Genomic DNA, 20,814 nt, shown 5'->3' on the forward strand with positions numbered 1-20,814 from the left:
CCACAAGGGAAGGAGCAGTCCCTCTTTTCCCTGGGACTCTCTTTTCTTCCTCCATCTCAGGAACTCTGCAGTCCATTTATCTAACTTTGTGATGCCCTAATGCAGAAGCATCCTCTTCCCATGGGTGTGCTCAATGCGGCCACTTTTTTAGGCCACAGGTGGACAGCAAGAAGCAGCCAGCACAGAGAAAGCCAGCAGATGAGCTGCCTTCTGAGACAAGAACTCCTGGGTTTTTGGGTGTCAAAAAGGTGAGTCTTGTCTACATCCAGCACATCAACCAGGGTATGACAAAAAGGTGGCATTCCTATACCACTCAGATTGCCATCACCCTCCACAGGGTACGAGCGGCTGAGCTAGAAGGAGGTTGTGGTACATGTCCATGGCATGTTGGCCAGAGGTGGCCGGGCCCACAGCACTGTAAGCTCTGGCCATGTGGGACACAAAGAAGCTACATGTTTTGGATAGGGAGCTTCAGCTTACCCCATCATCAGGAGTTGGTGGTTTGTGGACAATGTTTCCTGCAACTGCACACTCCACCAGTGGGACAGCTTCATATCACATTGAGGACTGAGCTTGAGGACTGGGTGGAAAAAGCACTCTCCATGCCTGTACAAGCTATCCATACACCTTCAGGAAGAAGGAGGGTCTAGGGGGATTTAGTCAAGGCACTGAAAGACAAGGCAAGTTTATTTATATTGCACATTTTATACACAATGGTATTTTAAAGTGCTTTGCATAAACAAAAATAAAAGAAACAACAAAATACCAATGATTAACATACTTAAAAATTATTAAAAACTGACTAAAATGTCTTAAAACAAGTTTTAAAGGAATAAATAGAAAAGAAAGACTTAACAGTGTGATCTGTCAGACTAATGTTGGAGCACATTTGATAATTACTGGAAGCTGATTCCAGCAGCGTGGTGCGTAATAGCTGAAGGCAGGTTCACCCTGCTTTGACTGAACTCTTGGCATTTCCAATTTACTTGATCCTAATGATCTGAAGGATCTGTTAGGTTTGTATTTAATGTACATATCTGTAATGCATTGTGATTAATGGCATCTTAGGCCATTTAGTGATTTATAGTCAAGTAGTAACACTTTAAAATCTATTCTGAATGTAACTGGGAGCCAGTGTGAAGACCTGAGGACAGGTGTGATGTGCTTGGATTTTCTGGTTCTGGTCAGAATCCTTTTAGCAGTGTTCTGGATGAGCTATAACTGCTTGACTGCCTTTTTAGGAAGGCCAGTGAGGAGTTCATTACAATAATTCACTCTGCTTGGGATAAAAGTGTGAACAAGTTTCTATAAGTCCTTACTGGAAGCAAAGCAATTAATTATTGCAATGTTTTCGAGATGATAGTGTGCTGATTTAGTTACTGCTTTGACATGACTACTGAAATTCATATCTGACTCCAGAATAACACCAAGATTCGTGACCTTACTTTTTGTTGTTTGACCCCTATTTATTCCCTTATTTCTTGGCCCCACATAGAACCCATCTAGTCAGTCCAAATGCTAAGCTGGAGGCTGGAGAAGTGACTATGACTGTTATCCGGTGACAGGAATCTACAAAGTTGGTACAATGTCTTTAAAAAGACACCAACGGTGTTGCTCTCTTAGAGAAGACTGCTCTCTTAATGGAAGCTGTTCTATTAGAAGACTGCTCTTTTAATGGCCAGTGAAGCACCCAAGGACAGGAGAGAAGACCCAGCTCAACCATTGCTTGAATGGTTGCTGAATGGCTGCAATCAGACATCTTGGCAGACAGAGGAATACTGGAACTCTGAAAGTCAGGAGCTCAGTAGCAGTTGTGATCTCTTCAGAGAAGTGAAGGATCTGAAGCAAGCTTGAACTAATGAAGTCACATGGAATGTTTTGACAGTGTTTTCTGCTGATTTCTGAACTTTAAATGTTTTGGGACAGTTTTAATCTTTGGCTCATAGAGCACTCGAATTTCATCTAAAATATCTAAATTTGGATTTCAAAGATGAACAAAGCTCCCAGAAATGACATGAGGGTGAGTAATTAATAACAGAATTGTAATTTAAGTAAAGTAATCCTTTACACTATATAAAGTCAGTAATAGGATAAAAAACACTCTTATTAAGCACATTTATTTGAGAAAATTGTGACAGACAGGACAGTATGTCTTATTGAAATCCACAGCAAGCAACTTTACAATTCAGGATAAATGTAGATTTCTGCTGTAATGATGTTGAGATATTACATTACATGGGAGATATTACAAATTGCAGTACTGCCTACAGATTGCATCCATTAACTTGGTACTCTTTCAAAAAGTCATTCAGTTCTTTGCAGTACTTTCTCTTGACTGAGGCTTGGCATACTGATTTTGACAGCTTCTGTTCAACCCATGTCTTAGAATCCAGCAGATACTGCATGCTGGGAGAAAAGAGTTAATGTCTATTAATGTCATACTGTATAAAATCCAGCAATTTTTAGAGTTTTTTTCTGGTGTAAAAGGCAAAGTTAAAAAAGTTAGCGAACCTATAAATGTAAATGCACTTACTTTCCACTTGAGTCTTTGGTGGGGCCATCATTGCCCATGATAAGGTACCTCTCACCCTGTTTCAGCTCACCCTTGCAGTGCTTTCTCTTGGCAAACACTCGTGTGTTCTCTGGACTCACACTCAAGTCTCCCGCTGTGGTTCAAAGGTCACACACACAATTTATCTCAGCAGGTACATTGAAATAGTTCAGTAGAGTTTGTAATTTCTTTAGTCATTTCCAGAATTCGTTTTACATCATCGCTAAAAAGTGTATTGAAAGTTTGTATTGAAAGTTCACACTTAGCTGATGATTGATTATACAGCTTGTTTGGCATGCTGAGCTCATAAGATCCTCGAGCCTGAAGCTCCCTCTCGTTTGCAAGGCAAGAGGGGAGTTTGAACTCAGGTAGATCTCGAAAACTCCCCTGCTGTAGTAGCTAATGAACAGATAGTGATTGCTCTTAAGAGATAACTACTTACTAGGTGCATGTCTATGGTGCCTATTTTGATAAGTCAATTAACTTAAGTTGCATGTTTTTGAATGGTGGGAGGAAACCGGGGAGACCAGGGGAAACCCAAGTGAGCGCGGAAGAATGTGTAAACTCAGCACAGAAACATTGGCTGGCTTGGTAAGGACTAGAACCAGTGACGTTCTTTCTGTGAGGCAATAGTGCTAACCCCTGGGCCACTGTGCCACCATATCAAGGAAAAGAAAGGAGGAGTAGAGGTGGAAGGAGGGATTCTTTAAAATGAAGATGGCTGTCATGTGTGACTTAGGGTATTAATGGCCACTCAGCAAGCAATCGTAAGCACGTGATCCTCTCGAAATTGGTTAATAAATAAACTTCACAAAGAGACAGAGAGAGAAAAATTACTCACTATTTCGGAGAACCACGTTCACAGATGTTGAATATAATATAAAATTGCTCTCTTCGGTTACTGAATTCACAGTGACTTCAAATGCTGTTGGGAAAAAATTATAGAAAAATAATAATCAGTTCTGCATCAGTCACAGTTTTTTTTTTACTTAATCTATCATGTTAAATATACTTCAGTTTTTTGTGCTTGTTTCATTGGTGTTTACTTGTATAAATATAAATCACAAACCATAGTCGGTGTTGGAATGGTAACAAGCATAATCAAATCTATCAGTTTTGGTGATTTCCATCTCAATGGTTTTCTTCTCTGTGAAACAACCTCCTGGTGAAATGAAGATCAATAGGCTTTTATAATAAAATAAAATAAAAATCCCTTCTATGTTAAACAGTTGTCAGTTGTTGTCAGAGTGATGTATAAGTGCTAACTTATGTTTGTTTGATTGGTAAACAGATAAGAACCTACTTTCTGCACATTGACACACGTCATCTGAGCACAGGACGGAAACCATCTTGCTCCTCTTGGGGGCGCTGTACAACACTGAACATCTCCTGTCTGTAGACATCATGGCAACGACAAATCAGAAAAAAATTTTAATGAAAAGTATGCTAGTGTGAAGTACTCCAGTATAAAAACGTAAATATCATTAGAATATATAGCTCCCTATACAACATAACCTTCTTAAGTTGCAGTGTATATTGGTATATAACTTTGTATACAATAGGGGAAGTTTACAACTTATAAAAAGTAGTATTGTTATGGTACATCTGACTTGAAATGAAGGAACAGCTTGCCTGGTTCATAGTAATCATAAAACAAAGCAGGAGCAGGTTGAACTAAACCAATGGGCACACTTTGCTCAGCTCCAAATGCAATACAGGCTTCACCTCCATCTATCTGAGGAGTGACAGAGAGACAGGTTCAAGAAAGTCTATCCAGCATGCAGAGATATAATTTTATGTCTATTTTTTTGTGCTCATCTCACCTCATTGAAATACAACAGTACTCTTCCACGTGTGACCTCATAGTGAGAAATATATTTGTCCACCAGGCCTTTCAGCTGTTGCATAGGAAATCAGGGAAAAGGAGAAAAAAACAAAGGAAGTTAAAACAAAACGGACAAAGAAATGAAAAAAAAAAATTATACAGTTCAATTATATTAATTATACCAGCATATACAAACATAACATAATCACATGGTTCAGTTTTGTCATCTGCTGCCTGGTGATAAAAATTAATACCTGTATTTTTGTTATAACCTATAACTGGCTAGTCAAAATTGTCATCCAAGAACAACAGTTGTGTAGTATATACAGGCTTCATAAAAGTAGAAAAAAAAATCTAATGTCAGGGACATTTTAGAAAAAGTCATCTTACTTCAAGACAGATAGACTGTTTTGAGGATGTTTTTGGTACCTTTCTGGACTTTGAGTGTCTTAGGACCATTTCTGTCTACTAAGGATGAGGAAGCTCGCAGATGTCATTCAAATTATCTTATGGTAATTTGTGTTTTGGAGATGAATGTATTTTTATCTTTAGGTTAAAAGACCCTAAGTCTTGGACACAAATGCAATCCATTGACTTTATTTGTGTAAACTGTTTTTACCATTCTTTATTTAACTGATAAGCATCACAAAAAAAGCTTTAAAATACATTACAGATGCATCATATTTTAAAAGCAAAGAAAAAATACTCTGTGTTTCAGAAAACATTATTTAGCTACAATATATTTATATTTGTGGGTTCATCCTATTCTATTCATATAAAGTTATATTTATACAATGGTTAAATAGACTCCTAAAGTTAAGACAAAATTCAAATAGAAAAACATTAACAGACTGAGAAACATCATGCTGCAAATAGCATAACAAAAATGTGTCAAAGATCCTAAAAAGTGAAAAACCTGATTGCTTCCTGTTTAGTTATTTATAAAATAAAATTGTATTGGACTTTAATTTTGCAATTTCTCAAATTATTATTATAAAAGTATACAAACAACAAAGAACCACACAATCAGGACATTCAAATAAACTTTGAACTCACTTTACACACAGCTGACGCTGAAGCAGCCAGGTTTGTGACTTTTTGGGGTCCCACAACACATTTCCATTGTGGTCTGCACTATTTGCAATAGCACTTTATTTTGATGGTCTATTTGAGTGTTAGTAGACTGTCTGCTTAATATCTGTTGACACTGCTCCTTCAACATACATTTAACTGACTATAAGAAACTTTGCAAGTACATGTCACTTTACACTACCCCTAACCACAACATAACAGTTTACTTCTAGTCTAAGTAGAATTAGTTGGCATTTAGATGCAAGTTATCTTAAATTTAACAAACGGACCATCAAAATAAAATGTGGCCCTATTTGCAGCACATCTCTGTATTTGCAAGTGTTATATAACATTTGAAAGAATTTTAAGAAGTTTTTAAGAGTTGACGTGCATGTGTTGTCAAGCTGATGATGATGTTTGCTCAATTTGTTTTTCTACTTCTATTTTAGTCTTAACTTTGCACATTTGAGCTCTCAATATATTTATTGTTATAGTAACCATTCTTGGTGTAAACAAGTTAATGTCAAATGTAATTGGTTAAGGTTATAGCTGACCTTTTCCAGATCTGTATTGATTGCCTCAAAACCACTAAGTAGAGTAATATCAGCAATGGCCATTCCAGAGAGCTTCCTCCCCTGTGTGTGACTGTGAGGTAAGAAGAATGATGTTAATAACCATTAAAACCATCAGACTGTGTTTCAAATGACGTTTAACAATGGTGTTTCTCTTACCTGACACACACTGTATAGACCACATCCTCCTTCGTGTTTTTCGAAGTCTCTCTTTTTTGTCTGCTGCGAGCATCAAACCACTCGATGGCTGACCGAGGGAGATCTTCCTCCTCGTTCGTCTCTTCGGCCTGCCCATAGTCTTCATAGTAATTATAATCTTCTTGTACTACAGCTAAAACAGATTTTTGCACCCCAATCCCCCCCAAAAAAGAGTAAGAAAAAAAAGGCAGAACTGTTGTACACCCGCAAAAAATAACACAGCGATTAACATAAAAAAGTATGCCTGGACTCACATGTGTATTCCACTTTTCCTACTACAGTCACATTTATTGACAAATCAGCACAGTTGCCGTCTTCCTTGAGAGTATAATAAGCCTTTGCCACCTGCAGTATCAGAACAGAATCATTCTCATGAAATTCATTTTATTGAGCTATATAAACATATACATGTAGTAAAGTTTTGTTGTTTTGGGGTCAGTCACATTTTTTTATATCTTTAAAAGAAGTCCCTTATATGTTTCTTTAAGTCTCACAAAATTATAACACTGTAGTTTGTTGTCGTCACCTTGGAATTGTAAGGTTCTGTCTGTGTTTTAAATGATTTTGAGATATTGGGCCCTATCATACACCCGGCGTAATGTAGCGCAAGGCGCGACGCAATTGTTGTTTGCTAGTTTCAGCTTGGCACAAGAGTCATTTAAAGGTTTTGTGCCATGCTGTTTAAATAGCAAATGCATTTGCGCTCATATGTGCACCCATAGGCGTTCTGGTATAAAAAGTGAGGAGTGTTGAGGTGTATTGCCTATTGCCATCAAAATAGAGACCATTAGGTTTTAGGGCTCTATTTTGATGGCACAAAGTGCAAAGCGCAGGGCGCAAATGCATTCAGGGCATGTCAGAATCCACTTTTGCTAATAAAAAGACGTAAAAATCTGCTTTGCGCCGTGGCGCATGGTCTAAAAGGGTTGAGTTTATTTTCTTAATGAGGTGAAGGTGTGTTTTGAGAATAAACCAATCAGAGTCTCATTTCCCATTCCTTTTAAGAGCCAGTTGCGTCGTGCCATCGTGTATTTGCTATTTACATGACGTAAAGTACGTGTAAGTGGAAAAACTGAGCATTTTACTAGCAAGAAAACAGTTAAACAGAGCATCTACTGCACGAGAAGGAGAGACAAATTATTAACTTTCACTTTCGCTTTGGTGGATAGGAAAACCTTGTATGCACAGACATCAATTACCCTATAAATAATTAATTTTGTTTGTTAAGCGCAAATATTTGATTCAAAACTATTTCTATATTCAGTTCTAATTTCCAGCAAACAAATAAATGAACAATAATAAGTGTGGTCAAAAAACTGAGTTATATCCAAATACACATGCTATGCCCCATAGGTGGACAAATCTAAGCTTGTTTTTAATAAAACAATAATATGCAATATGCGTATTAATAATAAATAAGCATATAATAAATAATACTGCTAATAATAATTACATTATACAAAAGCAAATTGTTATAAATGAACAAAAAAAGGCTCTATAAATTAAGAAAGCATGAAGGCAGGGGCTTTTAAATTCATGTAGGCTAGAAAATAATATGTTTTGTAATATTTTAATCCTTTATATTTATATCCTATATATATTCTTGTTATATCCTATATATATATATATATATATATATATATATATATATATATATATATATATATATATATATATTTATATATATATATATATATATATATATATATATATATATATATATATATATATATATATATATATATATATATATATATCCTTAATATCTAAACATTCCAAACATACTCGTAAAAAAATTATAACTGATTTATTTTATCTTTGCCATAATGACAGTAAATAATATTTTACTTGTTATTGTGTAAGACACTTCTATACAGCTTAAGGTGACATTTAAAGGCTTGACTAGGTTAATTAGGTTAACTAGGCAGATTTGGGTAATTAAGCAAGTTATTGTATAAGGATGGTTTGTTCTACAGTCTATCGAAAAAAAAACTTAAAGGGGCTAATAATTTTGACCTAAAAATGTTTTTTAAAAAAAATAAGAACTGCTTTTATTCAAACTGAAATAAAACAAATAAGACTTTCTCCAGAAGAAAAAAATGTTATCAGACATACTGTGAACATTTCCTTGCTCAGTTAAACATAATTTGGGAAATATTTAAAAAAGAAAAAAAAAATTCAAAGAGGGGCTAATAATTCTGACTTCAAATCACACACGCACGCACCCACCCACCGACCCACCCACACACACACACACACACACACACACACACACACACACACACACACACACACACAGACAAAAATATTAATAAAAACCCATTACCTTCATTTTAGCTTTTCCTTTTCCAGAAAGATTGACATTTATTTCCTGTCCCACTAGTCTCTAGAAAAACAAAAGAGATACTGTGATAAACAGAACAAAAATGAACAAGTGCATCATGGATCCATCTATACTGTGAGTCAGAAAAGAATTACCAATACATTTTCTGGTAAAAAAAAAAAAAAAAAAAAAAGTTAAAAAAATATTAACATCATTGGCAAATAATTTCCAACATTCTTCAAAATATCATCTTTTAGTTTCAACAGAAGAAGTAAACTCAAACTGGTATTAGCGTTGGGTGAGTAAATAATGACAGAATCTTCATTTTTGGATGAACTATACCTTTCAAATAAAGCTGATTCATGAACAGCTTTGTTGAAAAGAAAATGTGAACTTACAGTGACACCTGGAGGATTGTAGATCTAAAAGATCTCTTCAATTTTATCGCTTTAATATAAAAAAAAAAAAAAACATATGTATTTACTGTATGTATTCCAAATGTTCCCACAAGTAAAGCAATACTAGTGAATTCTGACCTCATGGTAAATTTTTTGCTCATAAATCACACAGAATGAAGTATTTTGTCTGTCTGATTGTTTTCTGCGAGGGTTGAGATTGGAATAGGGGAAAAGAATATACAGTATAAAAATCATTACATCTAAGGGAAGAGCCCATGAAGATCTTTACAACTGTGTTTGTGTGTGTGTTCGTGTGTTGTTAAGGAACTTAAATAAGACAAGAATTCCAGCAATTTTAAATATTTTCAGGACATTTTTAGGGATATAGCTTATAACTCATATTAAATGCTGTTTTGTTAAAATTTACATTCAAAATAATATTTTTTGACTTGTTCAAACTACTTATTTAAAATGAGCTGAAACAACACAATTCTTGAGATTTCATTGGGGCCACTTCTTTTTTTATCTTCAATAAACATAATTTTTTTAAAAGTGTTAACTTAATTTGTCTTGGGACAGCATGAATGAATTGTGTGGAACCTTGCATTTTTTTACAGTAAAGGCTGTTCATGTGGTGTTCACAAACATTAAACCAGCAATTACCAATCTGCTCTTATTAGTCAGTTTTAAATTCAGACAGCTTACTTTTAACTCTGCTTCCACTTTATTTTCGCTCTTTTCCAAATTCATCTTCTCCATCTCAGACCTTCCGGTAACAGTAAACTGTGCATTGATTGTGGTGATGGGGGTTTCTGGTAAACTCAATGCATATTCTGAGAGAGCTTCCAAAGCTACGATAGTGTCCTGAAGGGTTTTTGGATAGTTTAGTGTGGACATTTTATATTACCTTTGCAAATATTTTTGAATTTAGAGAAAATAAAATGTCATTGATTCTCACCTGTGTTGATTTGAAACCTCCTTCATAGTTCTCTTGAGAAGACAAGAAGCAGACTGCAGACTGTGCTGTTTTTAAGTCGCTATGTGCCAGCGCAGTCAGGAGAGCATATGCGGTGGTCTCTACTTTTAATGCCACTCTATGCGGCACACGGTTAGATTTCGCTTCATTTACCAGTCGCACATCATCATCATCTTGCCACACAAGACAGTCTCCCTCTAGTCAGGTTGATAAATATATATGAATGAATAAATTAATCAACGAATGACCAATAGATATAAATATTTAAATCTTCAACACATCGATAAAAATGTCAGTGTGATGCAATACCTGGTTTTCCGAGACTTTGGAGTTTCTTCCAGGCTGACAGTGCTTGGGTTCGTTCAGTGAGGCAGGTAGACAAACAGTATGCTGTAATGGCTAATGCATAAGGCCTTTTAAGATTATCAACCCGTTTTAGCAGGAAGTTGGTGGCACGAGCGATGCTTTGGCTCTAATAAGCAATAAAAGACAGTCAGGCTTAAAGCTTGAAAAAAAAAAAAAAAAAAAAAAATATATATATATATATATATATATATATATATATATATATATATATATATATATATATATATATATATACAGTTCAAGTCAGAATTATTAGCCACCCCTGAATTATTACCCCCCCTGTTTATTTTTCCCCGAATATCTGTTTAACAGAGAGAAGTTTTTTTTTCAACACATTTTGAAAAATAATAGTTTTAATAACTCATTTCTAATAAATGATTTATTTTATCTTTACCATGATGACAGTACATAATATTTGACTAGATATTTTTCAACACACTTCTATACAGCTTAAAGTGACATTTAAAGGCTTAACTAGGTTAATTAGGTTAACTAGGCAGGTTAGGGTAATTAGGCAAGTAATTGTATAAGGATGATTTGCTTTGTAGACCATCAAAAAATTTTGCTTAAAGGGACTAATATTTTTGTCCTTAAAATGTTTTTAAAAAAATAATAACTGCTTTTATTCTAGCCAAAATAAATTAAAAAATATATATATCTTACTGTGAAAGTTCTCTTGCTCTGTTAGACACCATTTAGGAAATATTTGAAAAAAGAAAAAAAAAAAGAAACATCAAAGGAGGGCTAATAATTCTGACTTCAACTGTATATATGTATAAGTAAGTAAAACTAGAGTGGAAGGTTTAATTAGCAAAGTAATAGCTCAGTTTTGCTTAAATATTCTAAAGCACACAGCATTATGGGTGACATTTCAGAGTTTAAAAGAGGACAAATTATCGGTGCACTTATCTATGATGCACCTGCAACCAAAACAGCAAGTCTTTGTGATGTATCAAGAGCCACAGGGTATGAGGGTAATATAAGCATACCACCAAGAATGACAAATCGCATCCAACAGAAGTAAATGTGGACGCAAGAGGAAGCTGTCTGAAAGGGTTTGTATCCAAAAACATAAAACCACAGCTGTCCAACTCAATGTAGAATTAAATGTGCACCTCAGCTCTGTTTATCAGGAGCTCTACAGGGTATATACATATAATTTTCATTTTGCTAAAGTAATGTAAAAAAAATCATTGTTTGCTTTTATTTGAGTATCTTTCTTGATATGCATTACAGTAATTCCAAGACTTTTGTGTTTTCTGACACACTTTGAGCCACTTGGTGTAATTAATTAAACAATACACATCTGCAAAGTTTGGTAGCAAGAAAGTTTTCAAAACGATTTGTCCTCACTTTGACAATTTTTGTAAAAAATTAATGCAAATACAATTTTTTTCGCCATGTATTGTTTGTGGCTCTGTGAATTAATCTGTGCTTAGGTCTCCACAGCTGGTATAAATAATTGTATCACTAGTTCTTACCACAGCAGTTGCTTCTTGGTCCAAGAAAGGCATAGAGCGACAGAGAGCTATTGTGATGAAAGCTGTTAAAGAAGCATCTTGCTCAACTCCTCCAATTCCTCCCTACAACAGAAACACTGAATATCACCACAATGTAATGCAATTCCTGTTTATACTATTTTGACATGTTTGTTAAAGCTTTTAGCAGAACTCTTTTGTTTACTGGCATGCAGACCTGCATTTCTCTGTGATAGACTGGATGAGCATCAGTAAAGGACCCATCTGATCTCTGTGTCTTAATCAAATATGTAACTGCTTGACGGATGTCCTCCTGTGAAATCATCCTTTCTGTTGTTCCATGTTGTTGACGAGTCTCTATTTGTCGTTCAGCCACAAGAGACAATACTTTCACTACTAGTGCAGTCAACCTGTGAAAAGTTGAAAACCATAGAATCAATTACATATTTTATAATTCAAAATCTAAACTAATTATTGGACAAAGCAAAAAATTGGTAGCTAATAGAGTTCAGATGAGCTGCAAGTAAAAAAAAAACTCATGTAATGTACATAGAAAAGACATTGACAAACTGATTGACAATTAATTAATTAATTTGACAACACGCATGCATGCAGATTCTCACAACAAATACAGAAATCCACAAAACTACAAATAGCGCAGACCACCAAAAAAATGTGTCAGGGGACCCCAAAAAGTCAGAACCCAACTGCTTCCTGTGTTGTCGGAGACATGTGATTCTTTTGATTATTTTATAATATGTATATGATGTACATGTGAAATATCTATGTAATGTGGCAAGCATAGCACACAACAAGTCACATTTGTATAACCTGGCATCCTTTTTCCATACTGCCTAAATGCACATCAAATTTACCAGGTGCTTGTCGGAGTCTGTATCCAAGCTCCATAGGATCCATCCGTCTTTTTAAATGTTAAAATTCGTTCATAAGCTGCGAATAAAATGTGAGAATTAAACTTTTAGAGCAGGACATAAGTTTGACACAATCTAATTGTGTAAATGCATGCAATCATTCATCTATTTTATTTATTTGCTTGTAAATGCAAAGTGATACCTGCTATTAAAAAAATGCTTATAAATACCTCACCTATGGTATGTTTTGTTCTTTTGGTACATTTCAGATACATGTCTTACTGTATTTGTTCACATCCATGCAAAGCAGGGTTTAACAAACCACTGACCATCTGCTTGTTAAGTGTGACGTCACAGGAAGCAGCTTCTGCGTCCAAGCGCTCTATTCAATTGTATGGGGAGACTCATGAAATGGTAGAAATGGTAATAATAAACGTTTACAAAACGCTTTAATTCTTTCGAAAATCACGATCACAATATATATGTCCATGCCTAATATCCGATGGCCAGAAAGTGATTTATTTTTTAATAAATTGTTAAAAGTTTGGTATTTGTGATGCAGCAATCCCAGAGACTATTGTGTACACAATGAGTTTATATAACATTCACTTTAATGTGTGATATAAAATAAAAAGTGACCATAAACAAATATTTTCTCAACTCAAATGAGTGGCGGCTTGGATCCGGAAACAGTATTACATACAGTTGAAATCAGAATTATCAGCCCCCCTGAATTATTAGCGCCCATGTTTATTTTTTTCACCAATGTCTGTTTAATGGAGGGAAGATTGTTTCAGCACATTTCTAAGCATAATAGTTTTAAAAACTTATTTCTAATAAAGGATTTATTTTATCTTTGCCATGATGACAGTAAATAATATTTTACTTGATATTTTTCAAGACACTTCTATACAGCTTAAAGTGACATTTAAAGCCTTAACTAGGTTAACTAGGCAGGATAGTGTAATTAGGCAAGTTATTGTACAACAATGGTTTGTTCTGTAGATTATATAAAAAAAAAAAAAATTAGCTTAAAGAGGCTAATAATTTTTTCCCAAAAATGGTTTTTAAAAAATTAATAACTGCTTTTATTCTAGCCAAAATAAAACAAATAAGACTTTCTCCAAAAGAAAAAAATAGTATCAGACATACTGTGAAAATTGTCTTTCTCTGATAAAAATTATTTGAGAAATATTTAAAAAAATAAAATAAAATCAAAAGGCGGCTAATAATTCTGACTGCAACTGTATGTCACCAACATGTTACCACTTAACAAGCGGATTAAACCTATAGATTACTTTTACATTCTTTGAGGAAATGTACTTCAAAGAACTTAAATTTAAAAAATCTCTGCATCACAATAGCACAATAGCTCATGATAATGATATATCATTAGTGTAAAAAGGAACAAAGGTTGCTGGTTCTTGGTAGTGTTCATTTTAGCAACAGATTGCAGTCAAATGTGTGTTTAAGCACTTATTTGCGGTTTCACAAAAATGTAGAATGTACAGTAGGTTTCAGTGAACCTGTGTTGCAACTACTTATTTTATCTTATTTACAAACCCTAAGACTTATTTCTGTAAAAGTTTGTAATACTGGTCCAAAAAGTGTGGACTGTGAAAAAAATACTTGATCATACTGTAATGTACATGTGTCTCTCAAAACCTTAATTGTTTTGTACAATGCAAAAATGCTTTTCTTACTTTTTTGTCTGTTTTTGTTCAAAATATAGAAATGTTCTTAAATCAAGAAGCATTTTCTAGATGAAAACTTTGTTTTGTTTTAGGAAATAATATGGCAAAAATAAGTGAGTTGTTCCTTAAAAAATGTAAATAATCTGCCAGTGGGGTAAACTAAACAATCTTGTTTTTCCTTTTGACGTAAGATGATTTTGCTAATCCCATTGGCAGATTGTTTTTTTTTAAAGGTAAAACTCACTTATGATTTATTATTTCTGAAAACAATTCTTAATGTTTAGACACTTAGACTAGAAACAAGTAAAAAATCTGTTTAAGTTTTTTGCAGTAAATAAAAATGGCATGGTCTGTTTTTTTTTTTTTTTTTAATTATGGCATACAGATATACTAAACCTTGCTCAATGAAATCCAGTGCTTTGTCTCTGGATCCTGCTTCTAGTTCCAGCCAGCGCTGACTTTTATCCAGGTAACGGATTGACAAGGCAGTGGGAGACATAAAGATCATAGTCTGTTCTCCACAGCCTTTAGGTGCTTGGATCAGATTTTCCACTTTGGATGATGAAAGTAATGGAACTGCAGTGGACTGGGCAAATATTTCCTCTGCACGGACAAAATTTGAGCTCAATTAGTTTTTTTTATTGAGTATAAATTAGACTTAAAAAATTGAGAATTTAAAAGCATCCTCAACAAATTGTTGCTCTGGACCTTCTAGTTTGACAAATAGATTAACATCAGTTTCAGGAACAGTGTTGTTAGGGAAAAATCCATTGATGGATAAGCGGTGATCACTTCTGCCTGATAAAACAAAAATCAGATTTTACACATGATAAAGTTACAATGTCCAAAACTGACAGAGCTTTTACAAATTCCCCCAAAATATTTATTTTTATAAAAGCAAAAATCTATACAGTATCTGTGGTGAGAAATGAAATGACGTGACCAATAAGTGAACAATCTTACCATCTAGATTAATCAAATAAGTCAGCTCTTCTCTCATTTCCACTCCCTCGTTCTGTGACATAAAGAAAAAGAAGAATAAGTGATATTATAATAACTGAAATGACACCCTTACAACTTCAACAACAACAAAGTATATGAAAAAGTTGTGTATATCCCCATACTACTTCTTCTTACCTTGACCAAGAGTATCTTTTGAATAGCATCCACTTCAATTTTTTCTTCAATATCATAGATTGCAATAGTGATAGGGATTTCGCCTTTTACCATGGGGACAGCAGGGAAAGTAACAGTTTGAGAAGATGCTGGTTTCAGGCTGAATCTGACGGAAGATGATGACGTTGCTGACCCGGGTGAACAAAGACCATCCACTTGTCGCATGCGCACAACAAGCTGAAAAATTATTTAGAAGATTGTATTGGTAATCAATAATCTACTAATACACTACAAGCCATTTTTATAGGATAGAAAGAAATTAATTAAATATCTATAATATTTATAAATTTATAGATTTATATATATATATTTGTGTGTGTGGTGGGTTGTTATCTGCATTAACATGCTGCGTAAGCGCGAGACTTTTAACCCGTGATAAAAATATCACCGTTAATCTAATCTCAAAGTTGGGTTCAGAGCTGGGTATATTCTATGCAAGCTATGATGACTTTCACCTTGATATTTTGGTGCGGATGTATACCTGACCGGTGAGCCGTCTGACAAAAAAATGCCCTTCTGAATCAAATCAGCAGGTTGTCCTTCTGGATCCTTCACTTATATCAAGGATTCTTCTGACTATTCGTTTACATGGACATCAGTAATCTATTTATTTGCCTTAATAGACAATAATATAATTAAAGTCTTACATGAAGTGCTTTCATTTTAGACTTTCCTGTAATTTTGGGTGACTAACTGCAGTTCAGCCGTTTCACTTTAACTGATGAACATTTCATTCATGCTCCCGTTACAAACTGGGGTATTAGAAGCAAATAAGGAGTAAGGACTGGTGAAAGTGTTATAAAATTTATTAACGCATGCTAACTGGAAAGACAAAAACTTCCGCATTTCACAATGTGTGTGTGTTTGTGCAGTCCTTTACTGACAGCTGCTGTGTATCTTATCGGGGAATATGGCGAGAAGTCCTACATGAAGGTGTTTATTTTAATAATGCCACAAATATCTGCATACTCCACATGTTTAAATTCCATTTCTGTTTAGTTCAGTTATGACTTTAATCGGATTGAGGTCACCAAAAATCGCTGTTTCGAGCTTATGTAGGCCTACAGTTCAAAATTCATGTTTAACTGAATAAACTGTAAACACGAGTACATCCTAATAAACATCATTTATTTACATCACCAATTATGATAGTAGAAGTTTCTCAAGCAGTTTGTGATGCATTTTGGAAACCAGAGATGAGCCCCTGGTCTAATGTGCCACCTGGCTGAAACCCGTTCTCAAAGACTTACTGTATATTTAGTATTTAGTCATAATTTGGGTAGCACACATAATCTGAATGCCTTCGGCAGAATTCAAATGAGCCATTTTAATTCCAATTATCCAGTTATTATATATTATTAAAAAAATATCTATGCCCCCACCTATAATATATATATATATATATATATATATATATATATATATATATATATATATATATATATATATATATATATATATTAGTGCTGTCAAAATTAGTGCGTTAACGCATGCGATTAATTTTAAAAAAATTAATGCATAAAAAAAATTAACGCAATTAACACAGTTGCAGGTTTGTTTTACTTCCTGTTGTGGTGGACGTGTTTTTAACATGCGAGAAATGTGGATAAGACCAAGGAAGCACTTTTTGAAGGCAAGTTTCAGTATAAAACAATTAGTCGCATCACCAGGCTCTCCAGAGTTTCATGCAATTTCGGGTGTTTAATTTTTAACTTTCGATTTCTGTTGTAAGTTGATACCGCATGGCGAACAGAAAGAAAATCCTCCGCATTTCGTGACTCGGTGTTCCTTTAAGGTAATAAAATCACTGCTTAGGCTACACGGTAGAATTTTAAAAAGAATATAGTCTTAATCATATTAAAATCGGAGTATTGGTGTCTTATGTAAATGTACTCAGAAAGTTTCTGGTGAAGTCACGAGCTGTCAAAGAGGGCATTACTCTGCCTTTCAGCATGAGCCCTCCAAGTTTAGCGTGTTTCCTCATTAAACGCAACGAAAGCGTATGCTTCGCGTTGTTGTGTCAAAATCCTTGTGAAATACAGTAATACTTTAGGACGCTTAGTTTAAGCAAATTTGATGAACGTGATCATGCGTGTTGAATCTGAGGGGAGTCACTCCAGCACGTTGTGTGTGTGTCTGTGTGTGTGTCTGTGTCAGGCCTGTTGAGGGGTGTCATGGGTGGAGTGAGCGACGTATCTGAGTAGGTGGGGGTGAGTTGCGCGCGACATAGGCTACCTGAAGAGCTAGAAGGGATGCGGGGGAGAGTTGTGTGCAATGTATTTAACGACCGGTTTGTGAGAAATTATCATTCATTTTCGGGCATCCCGGAGTCTCTGTGCACTTGCGGGATACTCCTAGTCTTAACAACTGGATGAATGTAAAGGAGGATTAAGCAAAATTGTTTCTACTCTACAATTAATGTTCTCAACTCACAGCAATAAAACTTTACAATGAGTGCAACAGTTTGTATTCTATAGTTTATTATTATAATCTCCATTTTCCATATCTGCAATTCCTGTATTTTGCCATTTTTTTGCAGTCCACTTAGAATCCAACATGGAAATCAATGTTTTCTTTATTGGCATTGATTGTTTTGAAATTTTAATGTCATTAACATGCCTGTGTTTTATTTCTTTAATAAATATGGCTGTCAAGCCAGGATCTTGATGGTTTATTGTGGGTATGTTGTTTTCATGAAGAAATCTGTGTTACAAGTTAAACAAAAATTCTAATAAACAATTATATTTTGAATTTTAGTTCTAATTAACAATTATATTTTGAATTTAAATAGTTTTTGTCCTGCGTTTACATTAATTTTACATTTGAATAGCCAAAATTTCAAGTTTCAGTATTTTTAATCTGATTAATCGCGATAATTTTTTAAAAAATTAATTAATTGATTAATTAATTAATTAATTTATTAATTAATTTGATTAATTAATTTTTTAAAATTGATTGACAGCACTATATAATATATATATATATATATATATATATATACACTGTAAAAAATTGATGTTAAAAAACGGTCAGATTCTACGGGAAAATAATGTTTTTTCACTAAGACAGTAATATTCTGTTAAAAACAGTGCATTCTGGGTAACATTTTTGTTTTCGAGAAAGTAACCAACTGCAGAAAACTGTGAGCGAACAGAGTTCAGATTTGACGTTTTGAAGTCAGTGTTTGAAATCACATTTTGTGCCCTTGTTCACTATTTCATCAACTAGCTCACCAATATAGTTCACCTGACAGAGTTAATGAACACTAATGAGTGAATTCAGACACTGATGAACACCTGCTGTTAATAATCTCAATTACTGAAGGAAAGAAACAAGAAACGCAAACAGTGACTTGAGTTACAACATTAAATAAAATCAAGTAAAATAAAACACCTTCAGTCTCAGCAGAGGATCATTAAACAACTCCACAAACAACAGCAGATACACTTATTACTGACTGCTTGGACTTCCATACTATTCTCATTGAGATCCAACAGAAATTTAGGTGTTTTTTGTATCACCGTAATGGAGTGAGGGGCTGATTTAGTTGGGCTCTTCACCCTTGAACTCATTTAATTAGACTTTCCAACTGCTGTAATACAAAGTTTACAAAATGTTTGTACTATAGCAATTAAATGGGAAAATTAATAGATAGATTAATCTAGTTTTCTGAAAATTGTTCTCATGAATGTTTTGGTAAGGTTTGGATGAAGGGCCTCATGCAACAGATTTTATGCTTAGTTGCAGATTTTCACTTAAATAATAAGTGAAAAACAGAAAAGATGTAATTACCTTAAAGTTAATATAACATACAAAAACATTTCTGATATGACAAAGACACACTCAGACCTCATGAATCAGACCATGTACCTCAACAATGGTACCAATTCAAATGTTTCACGCTGCAATGCATGCTGGTTGTGGGACAGTACAAATATCCCAACATGCATTGCGGAATGAATAAATGTAGTATAATGGTCCTACAGTTTTCTTTATTTGCGTTTTATTCTGTTGTTGTTTATGTTTAGACTATCAGTTGCCTGTTTGTGAGTTAAACTGTTAATTTTGTTAGTTGTCACCATTATTGAGGTTCATACGCTGATAATTGATGTCTGTTTGAGTGCAACTTAATTCATAGAGCAGTGTTTTAGTCCAAGATATTCTTTAAAACTTTCAGAAATCATTGCAGTAGCAGGAGCAGTAAATTATATTCAATTAGAACAGATTCTGCCATTTAATAGCAACATAAACATCACCAGATCTTATATAGGTTTTTGGCTGGCTTGCCTCATCAAAAGAGCTTTTTAAACAAAGTTCTTGACATTTGCAGCAGACAAATTACATTAATGATAAAATTGTCAGGGCTGAGAGCCCGACTAAAGCAAACTCTGTTCTCCATGATGGTGACGTAAAATGTTAACCTTTCTCTCAGGAAGAACTTTAGTAGATGTTATACAAAAATAAATGTTTCAGTAATAAGTGTAGCTGGTGATGCTGTTTGTAGAGTTGTTCAATCATCCACTGATAATTTAAATGATTTAATCATTTGTTGACCTTCAGGTTATTTCATTTCAAAGCTGTGACTAAAATTGTAGTTTTGTATGTTCTTTTCTTGTTTTTTCCCTTCAGTATTTCTTCATTTGTTCACTGCTAATCCTCAATTATCATTTAATTTGTCATTTAATTAATTAATTTACTTCAGCTTTGCTACGTTTCTTGAACGCTCAGTAGTGTGGACACTTCAATTAAAACTGAAGTATATGCTCTGGGATTTAAAGGGTTAAAGGTGTAAAAGTAAAAACACAGTGTAAAAAATGTATTTTAACAGTAATATACTGTTAATTTAAACTACGGAAGTAGACTGTAAAAAAACAGTAGATTGCTGGCAACCACAGCTGCCAGTAGTTTACCGTCAAATAAAGGAAAAAAACTGTATTTTACTGTTTAACCTGAAGCAAATTTCTTCTGTGTGTCACCGTTGTGGAGGAGAGTAGAGCCAGTGTATGAGCTAAAGATGAACGATGAACTGCTGATGTTATTCTGTATGTTTCTTTATTTAAAGACAGCAGCTGTTTAGTTGCTGATGCAGTCAAAATCTCTCTGGTAATTCCAGATTTACATGTATGTGTGCTGCTGTGAAATATAAGAAATTTGGGTTAAATAAAACTTTTTCTAATTAACTAAAAAAAGGTATCATTATGATTATGCTTCCAAGCATATATAGCACAATACTTCATAAACTCATTCAGCAGTTGGCCAATTTGAGGATGTTGCTTTCAGTGAACAAAATGAGTTCACTTGAGTATTGTGTATA

The 20,814-nt window shown here is 34.2% G+C and overlaps 1 protein-coding gene across 1 annotated transcript in view; it reads right to left on the bottom strand.

The window, feature by feature from the left end:
* Nucleotides 1-2,101: 2,101 nt before the first annotated feature.
* c4b (complement C4B (Chido/Rodgers blood group)) overlaps nucleotides 2,102-20,814 on the bottom strand; it is a 36,946-nt gene continuing 18,233 nt past the window's right edge. Inside the window, exons 21-41 of the mRNA NM_001365137.1 lie at nucleotides 15,462-15,677; nucleotides 15,288-15,339; nucleotides 15,033-15,122; nucleotides 14,721-14,927; nucleotides 12,634-12,709; nucleotides 11,976-12,168; nucleotides 11,762-11,863; nucleotides 10,224-10,386; nucleotides 9,897-10,111; nucleotides 9,644-9,802; nucleotides 8,544-8,603; nucleotides 6,472-6,562; nucleotides 6,179-6,350; nucleotides 6,002-6,092; nucleotides 4,375-4,449; nucleotides 4,184-4,286; nucleotides 3,855-3,944; nucleotides 3,621-3,713; nucleotides 3,393-3,476; nucleotides 2,534-2,666; nucleotides 2,102-2,406 (exon numbers count right to left, since the gene is read on the bottom strand). Of these exons, the coding sequence (NP_001352066.1) occupies nucleotides 2,265-2,406; nucleotides 2,534-2,666; nucleotides 3,393-3,476; nucleotides 3,621-3,713; nucleotides 3,855-3,944; nucleotides 4,184-4,286; nucleotides 4,375-4,449; nucleotides 6,002-6,092; nucleotides 6,179-6,350; nucleotides 6,472-6,562; nucleotides 8,544-8,603; nucleotides 9,644-9,802; nucleotides 9,897-10,111; nucleotides 10,224-10,386; nucleotides 11,762-11,863; nucleotides 11,976-12,168; nucleotides 12,634-12,709; nucleotides 14,721-14,927; nucleotides 15,033-15,122; nucleotides 15,288-15,339; nucleotides 15,462-15,677 (2,607 nt within the window). The 3' untranslated portion in view covers nucleotides 2,102-2,264. The remainder of the gene's footprint in view (nucleotides 2,407-2,533; nucleotides 2,667-3,392; nucleotides 3,477-3,620; nucleotides 3,714-3,854; nucleotides 3,945-4,183; nucleotides 4,287-4,374; nucleotides 4,450-6,001; nucleotides 6,093-6,178; nucleotides 6,351-6,471; nucleotides 6,563-8,543; nucleotides 8,604-9,643; nucleotides 9,803-9,896; nucleotides 10,112-10,223; nucleotides 10,387-11,761; nucleotides 11,864-11,975; nucleotides 12,169-12,633; nucleotides 12,710-14,720; nucleotides 14,928-15,032; nucleotides 15,123-15,287; nucleotides 15,340-15,461; nucleotides 15,678-20,814) is intronic.

Source organism: Danio rerio, chromosome 16 (assembly GCF_049306965.1).
Source record: "Danio rerio strain Tuebingen ecotype United States chromosome 16, GRCz12tu, whole genome shotgun sequence".
Classification (NCBI taxonomy): domain Eukaryota; kingdom Metazoa; phylum Chordata; class Actinopteri; order Cypriniformes; family Danionidae; genus Danio; species Danio rerio.